Below are 17,299 nucleotides of genomic sequence, written 5' to 3' on the forward strand. Positions count from 1 at the left end.
ACACGATGGAACATAAAGTTACAATGAGGTGCAAAATGTCGGTTAAGTAACTGTACAGGGATTTAAACAGGCTATCAAGCGTTCGTTGTTTTCACCCGTCTACGCTGGGGGTCCACAACGCATGTCGGACGCCTCAGTCACGGAAACACAAACACACTTTTACCCACAGGATAAAACAACTGAAAATTGAAATAAGGTTTAAAAAAATGTCATAAGAAGGCTCATGCTAACGCTCGCTGCTAACGCTAGCCGCTAGCTAGTTCGCTCCTTAGCCTTACCTTCGCGCCGCAGGTGTAGTCAACGTCCAGCCTCACTCGTGTTCGACAAAAAAGCAGTTCCAGAGGTTGTTTTAGCATCCAGGCTTCCTCGGTAACTAACTCTTATTCGCTAATTAACTTTTATCATAGCACTAACAAACCGAGGCAACAGTTCAAATGTTGGTTTAAATCTATTCTTCGACTTGGTTTCTCCGCCTCTCTGCGCTCCTCCCAGAAGACCGACGACAGACGACCCAGCCAATGGCAACACACGCAAGCCAACAACGGCAAAAAAAAAAAAAAAAAAAAAAAAAAAAAAACGACAATTGGCCTGTTGATTCTGTACCGCCTTACAACCGCCTCTGATTGCCCTAATAATCATAGACTGCATGTATATGCTTATAATACATCCACGGGGAAGGTAGGATACCGGTGAGGTCCGGATCATGGATGTATTATAAGAACTGGATATGGAGCCTCTAATACCTCTAACAATACATCCATGAGTGACAGTGATTGGATATTCACTGAAGGTTTTCCTAACATCTAAAATTTTGATTTGAGGGGGCAATACATTTATTTACTGAATGTTTTTTTTTACAACAACGTATCTCTAGGTGAGTAAACCTCTGAATTGTTAACATCAAATTGCTGCCCTCTTCTCCTCCTCCTCATTCGTTGGAGCATTTGTATCTTTTGTGGCATCAGCTGCTGATACCCATGTGCCATATTGTGCATGTGTGCCTGCATTCAACTAGTACACTGTGAAGAGGTCCTGCTCATCAAAACATTGTTTAACAGCACCAGTAGTGGTCAAAAATTCATCAGGATACCTTTTACTTCAGCTTCTCTTCTACACAGTTGTTTTGGTGCCAGCTACATGAGTAATAAAAATGCGTTGTTTCAATACATATCAGTCAAATGTATTTTATTTACATACTGGTCTGGATAAATCTGAATTTGGTGAATGCACCCATGCATACAGAAAACCTCTAAATTCCAGCCGATGCCCTTCATTATCACAGCATACAATATGCAAATATGTGCTTTGCAAGTTACAGACAGAGCATTATACCATAACACACGAACATACACATTTTGTGCACTTTAAACACCGCCTTGCACTACACAAGGGTTCAATCCGTATACATGTTCTTTTAATTAAAAGCTGAATTACCAACCATTTTGAAATCCAATTAATATTCATATATGAATTAATGTAATGTATAAACCACGCAACAAATGGGACAGAAGATTCTGAGTATGTACACGCAACTACATTTACAATAATACAATTTGTGAAAGCCTAAAAAGTTGTCGGTGAGGTTGTCTTTATAACAAACTGCACTTAATATAACAAAGCACATAAGTAATAAGTAATAAGTAATAAGTAACTGTTGATTTGCAAGTGTCACAAATCAAACACTGATTCTGTTTGACACATTTCAAGTATCTGAAGAACATGACTAGAGAGTTTCAACAACTTTAGGAGGCTTCAGTAACAGATCAGGGTAGAAAAAGTGTTTAATTTTCAAACCCCTTTCTACCAAACAGATCTTTGAAATACTGTGACAATAAAAGTAAAGCTGCTCTGTTTTCAGTCAAAACTGTGCTGTAGAACAGTTGCAGTACCAAAAATGCAAAGGCCTTAACTGACTCTGACTCAGATTTGGAGTAATCCAGATTAGAACCAAATTCTGTCTTTTACATAGTTTTTTTTTTTTAAAATCTAACCTTCAAAGAAATGTATACCACCTCTGATATTTTGCTGATCAAAACAGTTACAAAATGCACCCCTGGCCACATGTTTTAACATCAAGCAAATAAAAAGCAATGGCTTGTGGTTTAACAGATTAAAGCAAGGAAAACAGACGACTCCTGAGCATGGGAACGATCCTCTCTCAAGGAAGAAATGAAGTGAATGTGGGCCTCTCAGCAGTGAGGCTGGAAGGCTGCCAGAGCTGTGTTAGGTGGAGGACATTTCCATGGTAAGTAGGTACATGCAGGTTTCAGAGTAACAAGGTGATGGAGTGAGAGGGGGGCTGCGAAGACAGGAGAGTGCTGCCGGGATCCGCCCATGAGATTCGGTTCAGTTCTTTTTATTCACGGACAGTCGAGAAAGAGATGCTAACTGTTCTGCAGACGCACAATTTTTCGGATATTGTTCACAGGATGGCTGGGGCTAGGGGGCGAGGGGATTGAGGGGTGGGGTCGGCGAGAGCCCAGGCAGAGTAAAGGGGGTGTCACAACAGAGTCAGTTCTCTTTGAGATGATTTTCCCTCTTGTTTGCTTTCTGCCTTTCACTGTACTGTCAGTCAGAGTCTCCTCAGATTGTGCTCCTCTGTGCAGGAGCCTTTCCTCAGGGTGATGTCGTCCACGGCCATCTCTCCACTCCTGCCTCGCCCGCGCTCCCCCTTCAGGATCACCTGGTGAACAACAGCACAGTGCACACTCAGGTACTACCATAAAGAAACAATCATCACATGCTATGTCATGATAAAGGAAGACTTGCTGCATTTGTGCTCAAAGCAGACGCTGATCTTAAATTTTACAGAGCCATTCTTTTGAAATGCAAACAGCTGCTCTGATTTATTTTTTATAAATAGGACATTTCTCTTCGCCACTGTCAAAAATGTCTATAGAAATAACAATTTAACATTTCAGTAGTTGTTGTATGAGTGAACTTCTTTGACATTGTTTATTGCTCTACTTACACTTTCCAGGCCTGTGCCCCATAATGTGATTTGGGTGTGCCTCCAGCCATTTCCACCTGTCCGGCCCCACACTGCTGGACTGTACTGCTTTCCCTTCTTCACAAACACTTGCAGCATTCCCACGTGGTGGCCTGCCAGTTTGTGCCGGAATGACAGGCACAGATTGCCGTCATTCCAGGGAGGGAGGAGTGGGAGGACCAGCCGGGCCCCTCGTCCAGTCCTCTTGTTTCCTACCTCAGGAATGGTGAGGTATCGTCCACCTGGGAAGACGAGTGACAGACAGAGTGTTAGAGTCAGCTTGTGAAATTAAACTAGTAGAGTCTGGTAGCAGTCCAGGCAAACACAGAAATTACTTTACAACATGTTCCATATCCTCTGTTAATGTATGTCCATGGTCCATCTCTCACATATAAACATCTGGTGCTCATTCAGTCTGCACACAACTCTGAGCTCTGTATCCCTGCTGTTACACTGTAGGCCTCATTAAAAAAAAATCATTAATTACTGTCTTTCTTGTAAAGTTGACATGAAACATCTATAAACTGAAAAGGAATGACACCATTTATAATTGGCCTCAGGGTCTGTTGACATAAAGAAACATTTTTTAGCTTTTCTCTCAACTCTTACAGGTATCATGAGTGGAATCTCAGTTGTTGAGATAGGATAGTCATAATAATCCACAGACTTTACTGTGAACGGTTTTCACTTGAGCTATTCTCTCCTTGAGAAACACTGCCCATGCAAACAGTCGACAACAACGTCTGTGGATTGTCCTGAGTACAGGAACATTTTTCTGGAAAACCACGCCGCCACTGAGTTTTCCAAAATGCAATTTTTGATTTCATCGAGCAGCACAAATGAAATTCAATACACTTGACCGTACTCAGGTGCCAGAAAAAACAAAATCTAACATTTTTTTTACCACTATACAACTAAGTAAGAAAACACTTTTTTGGGGGGGTGAACTGCTGAGCTTTTAAAAAGTAGGTATGTACAGTAGGTGGAAAGGTGTCTGTCTATTATAACAAACAAACAAAACAAAAAACATATTTCATCCGTTCCATCCAACTGTGGAATTTGTGGAAGTGATGCATTAAAAGTAAAAAAAAAACAGACAACTGAAAGAGATCTGACCCACTTATATTTCTTCACCTCAAAATATAGCCAGATGCCAATGGCAACCATTTTTTAACTTTAATTAATTCATGCATTAGTTAGCAATAGTTGTGCTACATAGTTTTAAAAATTTAAAGGTAAAAGTGCTTCAGGGTAATAGCTGATTAATGTTGATGCATTTTGCTTATTTAATGGATCAGTGTATGGCTGCTGTTAACCACAGGGGGTCCATGAAGTATCTGTAGGCCACTGAGACTTGCTGCATAAGTTATGAGCTCCCTCTAGATCTGTGCCAGTCCTTTAAGTGCCATGGGTGTTTGCCAGTGGCTGTCTATCAAAAGAACTTAAAGTGATGAACAGTAAACAGTTACATACTTCACACCACACTGAGGACGGAGGAGAGGCCGCGTATAGATGGACACACACACACACACACAAGACATTATTCAAATGCTCTGATTAAACATATTCACCACAGGCTAATGCAAATTGAAATGTTGCCTTTTAAGTGGAATTACTCTTAGTCAGGGCTTAGCTTATGATTTACTGTAAATGATTTTCCAGGTCTGGGCAAAAATCTTTATTTGCCCTAATGAGTGAGCACAAACTTGGCTGGAGTGAGGCCTCAGTCTGAATGTCTGGAAACATACTAATAACTGCAAAACTAAGCCAGTTGGCTGTGGGAGGCACATTTAGTTAGTGTCGCTTAAACAGTGCCAGTACGCCGTGCTGTTTAGTCTCCACGCCGCCTCTACTGTGTCCTCTCAGCGTAATTCAGCATAGCTTCTCCTCGTCTGAGCCCCAAGGAAAACAGTGTTGTGTTCCCATTTAATGTAAGCCACAGGTATCACTGACGGGTCGCGTAATCCACTTCTCATTTGCATCACTTTGTAGAGCAAAGCACTAATCTGCAGAAAAGACAAACTACTCCCCTCAAGTAATTTTCATCTTGACCTGTAATTGAGCAGAACAAAATTGAGCCGCGTAGATTGTCTGACTCTGTGTGTGTGCTTCAGTAATGCAGCTATTCTCATTTCCATTTTCTGACTGTAAAACAAACACTTTTCCTTATTTTAGGGGGAGAAGAGCCAACCCCACCCCCCCGCCCTTCAATTACCTGACGGATCAGGCGTCGTCTCCCAGTGCAGGTCTCCATCTTTGTCCCTGATCCAGCCACAAAGACCATCATCAAAGGAGCAGCTCAGATACCCCGATTCTGCAGAGAGGGGGAGAGAGAGAGAGAGAGAGAGAGAGAGGAGAGAGAGAGAGGAGAAAAACACACACTTTTCAGAGAAGTGGAGGACCCACACACACACAAATGCAATAAGGCTTCAGTCTGCTCTCTGTAATGCTTCACAGGAGCCCTGCTGTGTGCCTCTAACTTCACCGGGAGCAAGAGGACTGTTGAAGCTCCTTCTGATGAACAAGATGATACAATAAAAGTGTAAACATTTGTTATAATGGTGTAATCTCTGAAGAGAGCTGATGCATTGAGGAAAAATCAAGTGGAAATGGAGCTGCATAAATCACAAGTGAAAATGCGTTCATCTAAAAAAAAAAAAAAAATTCTATCAGTTGCTGGAACTGCTGGTATCAGTGTGTGTGTGTACTTCTACACATATAGCTTATAGTATGCATGCCATACACCGTAATAAAATACATTATGGTTACATCGTAGAGTCATAATATTCAGTGACTGATGATTTCTTTTGCAGTGATGATGCCTCGACAATAACATTAAGAGAACACAGACAAAACAGTTACAGTATTATTCGTGCATTTCTGTACAAATTGGTTTGAAGATAAGAATAACATCCATCATTTTGTCCCTGAAATAGGGTTTCTGAAAAATACTTCTCAGTTCATTTTCCGAGCCAATGAAAATGCTTTCTCTCTTGACACCAAATAGCAAATGATGCACTGTGAACCAAAATAAACACGCAACTAAATCATTAGGCAATTTAATCTGCATAGCATTGACATCAATAAATCTCATCGAGGAACTATGACAGATAAAATGGTGTCTCTTCATGAAATCTATTTTCTTTTTGCCATTGTAGGAATCGTACAACAGTGCTTTGGAGCTTATGAGCAGAGCGCTGATGTACTTCCAAATGATCAATTAATCATTCAAGCAGTCAAGCGAGCAGAATGTGAAAAGTGGGAAAGTCTGGCAGTACATCCTGGGCTGTGAGCCATTATTTAAAACAGAGATGGCCAGACATCATGTGTCACCTCCTGGTGAAAGGCCTATCAAAACACATCTGGTCACTGTAATGTCCTCGCTTCGGAAGCAACACTGCAGGGGCTGATTGTCACTTTCATTTTGCCCGCAGCAACTGTGTCTCGTCCGTCATCGTTTGAGCTCTGCAGTCTGCTATGAGCTGGGCTGCTGCTGATTGTCTTTGTCAAATCTGCTGTGTTTACCTGGGTCATCTTTGGCTTCGTCTGCCGTGTTGCCGAGCTCAATGTCAAAGTCGATGCCGAGGACGGTGTTGTGGCCGTGGTTCCGCGGTACTGAGGAGAGGGGTGAGAGAGGCAGGTTTAGATAAAGGATTAACATAGGTATTATATTTGCTCACTGGCATCCCTGCTTGTGGCTATTGTGTGGATTTGTTTCATTGCTCTACAAGGACTCTGCAAGGATGAATCAATGTCACGGTTTAGTGCCTGCATATCCAGAGTTAAGCACATTTAACAACAACACTGCATCGCTGGCTGCAGAGACCTGAGTACCTGAGAAAAAACCTGCAGGAACACCAAAGGTCAAATGTGAGGAAAAAAGGGGCGATGGCTCATCTGATGCAATGTCTGGGCAAATCTTACTGCGACTCAACCTGGAGCCACATAAATACACACATGCACACACAAACACACACTACAGTACACAACCAGTCCTGAAATAGCCACTTTCCTTCTCCAATGGGGTCACACTGCCCAAAATACTATAAGCCAAGCTGTCTTATGAAAGGTCAACTGACATGTGAAGCATAGAAAGTTTGTACTTTTGGACGCTTTGACCCTTTAACTCTATTAGAACGACAGTCATCTTTACTGGTTTTAAATTCCTGTATGAAGAGTGTCCTCATAAAGAGAGCTGTTAATGAATATAAAATACAATTGCAGTATTTTCTTGTATTTGCAGGTCAGTGGAATTTACTGTAATGAGACAAACAATCAATCAAACTATTCCCAGTGCCCCAGACAGATTCCTGCTCCTATGCTACAAATGTTCTGTAACCTGCACTTGAACTGTCAGTGCCCCAGAGTCCCCCAGCATGTGTCCCCTCCCAGTCAGCCTGAGCACTGAAAGGGCCCACCCCTGTTCCCGGGTCACACCACCCGGCAGACGATGCAATGTAGTCTGTCAGTCGTAGGAATCTGAGAGCAGGGAGGTCAAACTCGCACCCAGCTCTCCAGCAATCCCAGGCACGCAGGTTTGTGTGTGTGTGTGTTTGTGTGTCAGTGCTTTTAAGGAAATCCCCCCCAAGAAGCCTTGCATCCGGTCGTAGAGTAGATATATAAAGAGTAAATAAAGTGATGTGCCAATTAAGGGAGCAGTAATTTGAACCATGACAGTGTGACTGCTAGTAAAAAATAGCTGTTTGTTTGTCTCGTCTGGATGTACTGTGGAGATTGTGTGATTAACTCAAATTCTGGTGAACAAACTACATCTACTTATATTTATTTTAGGGGCAGTTACAACGTCACAAAATTCCAAAATAACACATTTTATCACCAAAAACATGCAAACAACCACTGAAAATGTAGATGTGGAAAACCTAAGTCTTGTGTCTTTCCAGAAACAATGTCCTGTTTACCTTGTACGATCCAAAGATATCTCTCTGTCAACAGTTTTCATGTGAATTTTTTCCTCAGTAGAAAGTAGTTCAAATGAAAACTTTTCATGGCAAGGTCAGTGGATTAGCCAGAGTAACTGGGACACTGTTTCTGCAAAGACAAATTGCTTCAAATGTATTTCTTCATTGCTTTGAGCACCATAAATAAAATGCCATTCCTATTCACCGTGCTGAGGTGTTGGCAGAAATCTGAACTATCTCAATAATCTCAAAACCTCAGAACATACAACAACTTCAACAACAACTATGTTCAAACACTTCATATTAAATGCTGCGACACTGGCTACTCTTGTTATTTCACCATTTGGCCTTTGTGCTTTATTCCATCCAAATATTTGGGGGGTCAGTTAAAACTGCTCAAGGGAGATTTTCTATGTTCTGCCAAAATGTTGAGCAAACAAAGTCATAACTGATCAGAAGAACACTTTCTGAGAAATACAGCATATTTCATAATTTATATTTATTCAAACGCAGTGTGACTAACTTTCCCTTTGTTCACATGGTAATAATCATCACACTGTCACTGGGTGAAAAGCCTTGTATATACAAAATGCCAGCTTTTAAAAAAACTTGTCTTGTTTTTAGCTTAATGTAAATGTGTTTTTGTCACAATCCAGAGGGTGTTGAAAGGGTTTCATTAGTCTCAGAGGTTTGAAGGTTTTCTCTTCTTACACAGGAGCCTGTACTCCTCAAATATATTTACATTCAAGAAAATATGCTCATTTGTTTTCTTGTTGAGAGTTAGATGAGAAGATTTAGAAGATGTGTGTGTGGAGACAAGATGTGGTTCTTCAAGAGGTTATGTGCTGTACCTTTCATTTGACTAGAGGCAGAGATTTGCAAGGTAACCAACAGAGACACAGTTTCAGCAAGACCTAAGGTAGTGTGGGGTCAACCAACCAGTATGGTCATTCAGGCTGGAGGACTTGTTGAATTAAACATATGGTGCTGCTTGTTGAGCCGGGTTAGCTGTCTCCCTGCTTTGTTTTGCTAAGTTTTAATGCTAAGCTACTTGCCTATTAGCTCAAGATTCATCCTTAACACACAGACACAAGAGTGGTATCAATCTTTTCATCAAATTTTTGACAAGAAAGTGAATTAGTATATTTTCCAAAATACTGCACAATTCCTTTAACTATTCCTGAAGTGAAAATGAAGAAATGTTTGAAATACAAGGTTTTTGCTAAACGGTAATGATGATGTTGATTGTGAGGGTTCAGACTGAAAGGAGACAACAAAGCTGTGAAAATGACTCTGACCACAGCCCACACCTGCTCTCAAGGCACAGCTGAGGTGTTCTTCATGCCCCGAGGCTCTTATTCAAATGATTCCTATTTCCGTCTAATTATTTGAATAATCACTCAGCGGTGTCTCTCCTCCTTCCCTCTCTCATCTTATTCAAACCATCTACAGGAAGCTCTGATTTCCAGAACTGCTCTGCCGTGGTGCGAACTATTAGATTGATGTCTCCCTCAAGCAGTGCAGACAGGTGTTAATGTAATCTTCTCTCCTCTTTCCTTTTTCTAATTATGTGCTGCCATCTGGCAAGGTGAGTAGGAACCACAGTATCTCACCTCACATCCTGTACTTCAGTATTCTCGCCAAACATTTCTATGTCAAAGGAGCTTAATGTTAGGTTTAGGTAAACACAGACTTTTGCTGTGAGCATGACACAAAAACATTTCTAAGTTGAGTTACAAGTTTTATGCAGTCTATATTGTTGGTGCAGCTGGACTTAATTCCAATAATTCCTACCCTCTGCTGCTTTTCCTGTATGGCTCTATATTGTATCATAATGTGCAAACTTACTGAAACTACACATTTAGTTAGTTCATAGTTGATCTCTTTGTTGTATGCAGTGAGAGCTTGGGAGATACAAAAAAGTTACATTTGAGCAACGCAAAACATTAAAGATAAAGCTGGCATAATTGTATATTTCTGTTATTGTCAACAAATCGAACTATAAATGGAAGGATCCTTGTCTTTCCATCGATTTTCTCAACACCTGCTCATCCAATCGACTTCAAACGTTGTGGGTGTATTGCTGAGGACCCAAGGAAGTGCAGTGCACTGCAAAGTTTTTTGGATGAGCAGTACTGGAGAAAGCTTCAAACATCGCTATTCTACGTTAGTTGACGTGAGGAAACAAGGACAACACAGCACCCAAACAATTTACAGTGCACACATGCCAGGGTTTTAAGAGAGGCAGAACTCAGCCAACTCCAGCAGTAACAAGCTGCATGCCGGATTAAAGCAGGCCAAGCAATCAGCCTCCACCAACAGGCACTGCACTAGTCCTCTAAAGAGACCAAAACCAACAATACTCTGGTCCATTTCTTAATACTTTCCAATTTCCCTATCCTATTTATTGCTCTTAGCCCTTTAAAGTCCATTTATTCTTACAGTTTCATTTTTAAAGGCTAAATAATTTCCCACAGCAGCTGGGTACTGGAGTGTTAAGCAAACTTTACTCAAAAAGAGGTGAATGTTGCATTTATTGGGGACTATTTCAACCTGCGGATGAATATGCAGTTGTTGTGCTCATGAGAATTTATGGCACCAGAATGCCCATTCCCATTATAGGGTCAGTTCAACCAGACTACAACTACATAACTCACTGTATCTCTCTGTCCTCATGGTATCCAGTCATGCAGACTGTTTAGGTTTTATGTAACAGTGTGGCTCACTGAGGTGGTGTTAATAGTTTTTGGACAACTGTGGAGGTTTATGGCAAAGAGGAATAAGGTATATCAGGCTTTTGATACACAGGCAGAAGTTGTCAGTGGCATTAGTACATTGTTGCTTTTTATGGTATTTGTTGACAATTAGAAAAATCTGAAATTCAGCCAGCCTTTAAATACTGTGATAAAAAGTCCTGCAGTCAAATCATCTATTAGATCCAAACAACAAAATGTAGACTGCAACTCTGGCGCTGAACTGAATTTCAGACACAACAAGTCACATTTCACAGAGATTATCTCATTAAGAAACAATTCACCGTTTTGAAAAGGTGCATGCATGTATCTGTGCAAGAAGAACGCAGCAGGTGATTGCAGTGATTACCTTCCTTGTTAAAGCAAAAAGAAATAATCTCAGCCACCTCTCATTGCCACAGTATTTAGAATTCGGTTCTGTTATTTGTTTTTTATCAAGAATGTCAAACTAAAACAAAGACTAATGATGCATTTTGAATGCAATTGGTGTCAAAGATTCATGCTTGGCAGAAGCTCAGTGTGACATGTGGATAAACAACAGTCTGGCTGAGCAGCAGTTTGTGTTCTTTAACTGTAGCCAAAAAGATAATTACATTTAGAGGAAAATATTTTTACTAAAGCACTTAGCATACTACTGCAATTAGTGAGACTAATTTGTCATCTTGTAAAAAACATATCATACTGTAATTTGAAGGCGGATATAACTTGATTTACATATTTATCACTTTGAATTCTCATACAAGAGAGGGTTACTTATTACACTGAGAGCCTTCTATTGAATTTGATAGTATCCTTTGACAGTATCCTTTGATTTAAACATATTTTCAGTTTACAAACAATGTTTAAATTTCTTGCCAGATTTTTACAACTTAAATCTGTCCTGTGATTAGCCGTCAGATAAACTGTGTACACATGGGGTCCGACTGCCAACTGCTCAGATAAATAACATCCACATATTTGTGTGTTTGAATTCAAAACAGATATGATAATACACATCATCTGTCAGGTAAACATCACTCCTGATTCCCCACAATGTGACACGTTTCATAATAAACACAGAGTTCCAGGATTCGGATGAAGAAATATGCAAATTTACTCCAATTTGGATTGCAGAGACCTGTCAGCGAGTCGATGAAGATGAATGGTGAGACAAATAAGCACCTTTTAAAGTCAAAGTCTGTGACCCGACAGTAAACAAAAGCTTCACTGCACCATCACACAACAGAACGCAGAGATTATAGACTGCTAATGCAACAGGCTGTTATGTTTTCTGAGCCATTAGAGCTGCTCTAACCAATATTTTTATATGAACAGTATGTATTTCTGCATGTGTGATGTAAAAGGTGTCACTCTGAGTGAGAATGATCTCAGCTCTGGTATGTCCCTCAGCTATGTGTTTTATCTTCTTTCAGCTCACTGTTTTGGTTTTAAGAACCACAACTTTACTGTTTTGGTTCACTCTCACTGTTCCCACCAGCATCCTCTCCAGACACAACATCTGTTTTCAGTGAAAAAACATTTAGCAGCTGAAGAGGCAGATATTTCCCTGAGGAGCAGATAAAAACCAAAACTGGGCTTAAAAAAAAAGAGCAAATATGGTTCTTCATCTGGTGGCCAGAGACATGACTCCAAATGAATGCTAATGTTGCTCTGTGTCGCCTGGATGTGTAAAAAGGCAGCTGCTCAAAGGGCAAATTAAAAGGTGATAATACTGTATGTCAGTGCTTTGTTTACAGCTATTTGCGTTGCTCCCAAGTGGCCAAAAAAATTAATTAATGCAATTTTAAAGGACTGCTTATATGATTAGTGTAAACAAGTCTATGATTTCATTTGTGGTCAAAAACACACAAAATGTCTCAGTCAAAATGTCTGTGTCTGTAACTCAAACTGTTCAATTATGTGTGTGAGTAAACCTTAGATTCACGTGTCTTTAAAAGGTGTAAAAAGGTGTCTTTTCTTCAAACCTGTGAGAATATTATTAGGTCAGCTACAGCAGGTAAAAACACAACAGAACAGAATAATCCAGTTCTTACTGTGGACGTCCCCTCTCTGCTTGGTGACTTCCTTCTGGATGCTGTTGTCTACAGGAGTGACTGGTGGCGGTGTTGGGGGGCGTCTGGTGGGAGCTACTGGCTTAGGTGGGATGTAGGGCTTGCGGGTGGGTATTGGCGGCTTTCTGGTGGGGATAAAGGGCTTCCAGGTGGGAACTGACGGCTTGCGTGGAGGCGGGGTGACCCTCTTTGGAGGCAGAGGTGCCTTGGTCGTGGTTGTTGTCATGGTGGCAGCTGTTGATTTAGGGATAACGGGGAAGATTCTCTTTGGGGTCACTGGTGGGCGGATGGTTGTGGTAGTGGTTCTCCTCTGATCCAAGTCTGGGATGTGGTTGTGATGATTTGGTGGTGGTTTGCCTGGTCTCGGAGGGTCAATAACCACCTTAGGAATGGCTGAAATAATAAGAGAAAGCAGATGGAACAGTGAAATATGAACACTTAAGACTTAATGAGGCGTGGAATTGCAGACTAACTGCAATGATTAGCCTGACTTTTGCAGAGGAGGGCTTTCTTTCATCTACTGAGACTTCTCCTGATATCTATTAACTAAATGTTAGCATCCTGAAACAAATTGGGTGTCTCAAATCTCTGTGAAGGAAAAGCTCACACTAGCAAAAGCTGCCCATAAAGTCAGCATGCTGCGAATTCATATTAATTCATTCTGGGGCTTTTTTAAAGACAAATCTGGACAGATTTTCCTCAGTGGGAGTGTTAAAAGGAGAAAGGAGGGGTTCACGAGTACGTGGCATACGCATTTGTATACTAACCCACAAAGGCACCATGGATTCAAATGAATTTCTGCTTTTGTGAAATTGATATCGCTTTCTGACAATGGCCTCGCTTGCCTTGATTAGTAATTCTTTTTGTGCTTGTAGCTGGAGGCTTCACAGCATCAGGCTCTGTGTGTGTGTGTGTGTGTGTGTGTGGAATGATCGCTGCACTTAGACAGGCTGCTGTGCCCCGGAGATCACCCTCGCTCCACTGACGTCATCAAAGTTACACGTCCTTTTCCCTTTGTTCCTCCACACATTCTTCACATCAGGAGCAGAGACAGAGACTCGGGGTGGGGTGGGGGTGGGGATAGAGGGTTGGGGGGTGGATTCATAAGGGTTTCATGAGTGAAGAATGAGAGTGGACAAAGGCAAGTGGTTTGAACTCAGTTATTGCCTTCTCAGGTTGCAGGCGACTTTGATATGTGATACACAAATAGGATATTGCAACTCGACTCCCAGGGCACTTGTGGCTCACACCCTTTGGGCAGGTGACAGAGTGAAGCATTTGCAGCGCACTACGCCAGGAGGCATCTTCTCTGCTCCACGGACTGTTACACCAGTTGTGTCTGTTAGATGATTAAATAACTGTGGAGAATAAATGACTTCATGTCCACTGAGCTGCTGTAAAAACTGCAGACGCACGGACTAATGAACTGCGTGTCAGCAAGCAGAATGAGACTGCCAGGGGAAGAAATGTTTCACATTTGATGATGACTCCTCTTTTTTTGGGGGGGGGGCTGATTGAAATGGCCATATGTCAAAGCTGGAGTCAAGGCTCACACTGGGCACATGTGATAAGGGAGCAGGTTGATTTAAGTGATGACTGACAGCCATTACAAAGAAAGGAATTTCAGTCGCGGCATTGTGCTCGCAAGGCTATTCCTCCCTCTTTCTTGCCTTCCAACCTTTTTAAAAAACATGGGCAAAGAAAACAAAAATGTGAGGCCCCTGTTCCTCTTTGCAAAGTGTACATCGGGGCCTGGGTTTTGTTCTCAGTCCTTACGTTTGCAGTCATGGCCCATCCCCCTGTAGCCGTCTTTGCATTTGCACTTGTATGAGCCTGGCGTGTTGTAGCAGGTGGCGAAGCTGCCGCAGTGGCTCTGGCCTAGAGAGCACTCATCCACGTCTGAAAGATAATGGAAACATAACAACATTCAGCTACAGGGTGCAAGTGTAAAACGCTTCAGACATAACAGCAGAATATCAAAGGCTAATTGCTTCACATCCACTTCAAGGAGGGCTCAAAGTTGATGTCATATGTGCTGTTAGTGAAAGCATGTAAGTGGATAACAGGGATCCCTCTATGACCGCCAGAGAAAAATCATTACAAGTATGAGAATCTTTCCCCTGATATAGAGCTGCAGAGTCTTTAAAGCCTTTTAGAAAAAACTGCCACCAGTTCCTTTAACTATCGCTGCTTAACACTTTTTTTAACACCCAAATTTTTTTTTTATGAATAAATAAAGATCATTGACAGTATTTCATTTTATTTTAGCTTTTTACCCTTCTGTGCCTTTTTTAAATATTATATTATATTTTTAAGTGGGATAAATAAAGTTCTTTATCTTATCTTATCTTATCTTATCTCTGCTGAGAGTCAAGGTAATGAAGGTAATGTGAATTTGTGTAATTTTAGATGGCAGGTATTCATAAGTACAGCACTGTAGTACTGTTTGGGCAGAATTTAATAACATGAGACTCAACAGTTGGACTTAGCTTTGCAGTGAAAGTGGTTTACTACTCCACCTACAGAACATCTAAAAATATACAGTAAAAATTGAGTCACATATTTTAAATTTTATTAAATATATTTTCTACCCATTGCAGTAACTGATGTGCCTTAATTCAAATTATGACATATTACAAGATTTTACTGAGTGGTTTTATTCTGCCAATGCAGTAATCCTGCTTTATGAGACAGTCTCAGCAGACCTAACTTTATTTGACTATTTTGATTTTAAATACATTTCTGGCACATACTTAATCCCCACAGTTCAAATAAGTATTTGGATCTTAAGTAAAAGTAGCACTACCTCAGTGTAAAAATACTCCATTAAAAGTAAAAGTACTATATTTTAAATTAAATATTATCATCAATCCTTAAAGTACTAAAAGTTCAACTACTCATCATGTAGAATAAGTTATTTGATGATTATAATTAATACATTATAATTAATACATGTACACAGGAATCTGATGTTGTTTAATAAAGAACTAATCAGAACGGCCGTATACTGTATATTGGGTAGTTTAATCTGTAACAATGCATCATATTTTGTAAATTAATCATATGTTTTGTATGTAAATCCTAATCTACACAGTGACAATAACTATAGTCACCAAATAAATGCAGTAGAATAAAAAGTAGTACAAAAAAACAAACAAATACATCACTGAGCTTCTATCTGCAGTTCCTGCACCACTGTTAATGTGCTTTTGTAAAAATATACATGTGCGTTTTATTTTTCCTTTTCTTGCTCCATCAGCGTCTGGGAAAAAAAAAAAAAACACCTGCATTGCTCAAAATAACTTGGTTATAAGTCAAAAGCGTCTCAGCACATCTATGACCTTTCTAAGTTTTATCTGTAAAGGCCTCACTGCAGAGGCCTGGTGACAGTACCTATGCACTGATATTTCCCATTGATGTATTGCAGGTCAAACCCTTCGTGGCACTTGCAGATGTAGCTACCAAAGGTGTTGATACATTTCCTGAACCGGGGACACACAGCTATTCCTGCTGCACACTCATCCACATCTAGAAAAGAAAAAAACAGATATAACATGCATAAGTAGATATTCAAATTAACATATAATATATTCATCATTTTTCCACTAAAGTTGCCTTTCAGAGTCAGTCACATACAGTACATAATGCATTCAAAATAACACAATGCAATGAAAAACTTTGAGATTACAAAAGGCAATTTAATTCAAAACTAAACAAACATTTCTATTCACACCAGAAGACTTTTGTTCACCTTCCCTGTTTAGTATTCATTTATGAACAAAGCACATTATGTATTCTGTTCAGTGAGCAGAATACAGTGCACACTACCTTGTTTCATTATTTAATGACCTATTCTAAGTGTCTCTGTTGATCACCTTTGCAGGCATGTGGGCATTAATATTTAGACACTCAGAGGCTCAAAGCATTTGCCTTAAAATCATTAATTCATTTGCTGCTTAATGCCGCTGAGGCTCCGTGGTGCTACAGGGACTGTTGTTTAAAAGCACCTTAAAAACACTGAGACACCTGGACCAGCTGGGAAAACACACAAGTGAAGTAAATGGGTAGAGCTCCCTTATCCCCCTAACAACTACTGTTGAGGTTCTAATCAGCAAGGCACTTAATCCCAAACTGTTCCAGTGGAGATGCTTAATGGACGACAGTTGGAGGCTGCAGCTGCATTATTCAGGTACTGACAGGACAAGGGTGAATTATTGTGTTTTACATAGCAAACACAGGCATGTAAATGCAGTGAGTATACAACATGTCTTTATACACAATACGTATACCGCTGCTTAGAAATCCATGCTTTTATGAATATTAACATCTGGCTGTGAAGACAGCTCTGACTTTTCTTTCAAAGTAGCAAATCCTTATCTGATTTCAGCTCATATTCACAGTTACACTTGACGACGTGTCTGCTACATTAAGCAATTTCTATGAGGAGCAGCACTGAAATATGAGGCTGTCTCATTCCAAACTTCTGCAACAATGCAAAAACATCAATACACACCATCATTAATCAAGGGTTTTGTTGCAGTTCTGTCACAGCACAAAAACAAGTCGATTCTTCCTCCTACTGGATCA

At 40.5% G+C, this 17,299-nt stretch overlaps 1 protein-coding gene across 6 annotated transcripts in view; it reads right to left on the reverse strand.

Moving 5' to 3' along the window:
* Positions 1-1,168: 1,168 nt before the first annotated feature.
* The window catches only part of npnta (nephronectin a), a 48,808-nt gene continuing 32,677 nt past the window's right edge, over positions 1,169-17,299 (reverse strand). For all 6 annotated transcript variants that reach the window (XM_018695850.2, XM_018695849.2, XM_051070588.1 and 3 more), the window contains 7 exons: positions 16,106-16,240; positions 14,489-14,611; positions 12,695-13,105; positions 6,515-6,604; positions 5,205-5,303; positions 2,972-3,231; positions 1,169-2,683 (listed from right to left, as the gene is read on the reverse strand). In XM_018695850.2, coding sequence (XP_018551366.1) covers positions 2,573-2,683; positions 2,972-3,231; positions 5,205-5,303; positions 6,515-6,604; positions 12,695-13,105; positions 14,489-14,611; positions 16,106-16,240 — 1,229 coding nt within the window. In that variant the 3' untranslated portion in view covers positions 1,169-2,572. The remainder of the gene's footprint in view (positions 2,684-2,971; positions 3,232-5,204; positions 5,304-6,514; positions 6,605-12,694; positions 13,106-14,488; positions 14,612-16,105; positions 16,241-17,299) is intronic.

Source organism: Lates calcarifer, linkage group LG5 (genome assembly GCF_001640805.2).
Source record: "Lates calcarifer isolate ASB-BC8 linkage group LG5, TLL_Latcal_v3, whole genome shotgun sequence".
NCBI lineage: Eukaryota > Metazoa > Chordata > Actinopteri > Centropomidae > Lates > Lates calcarifer.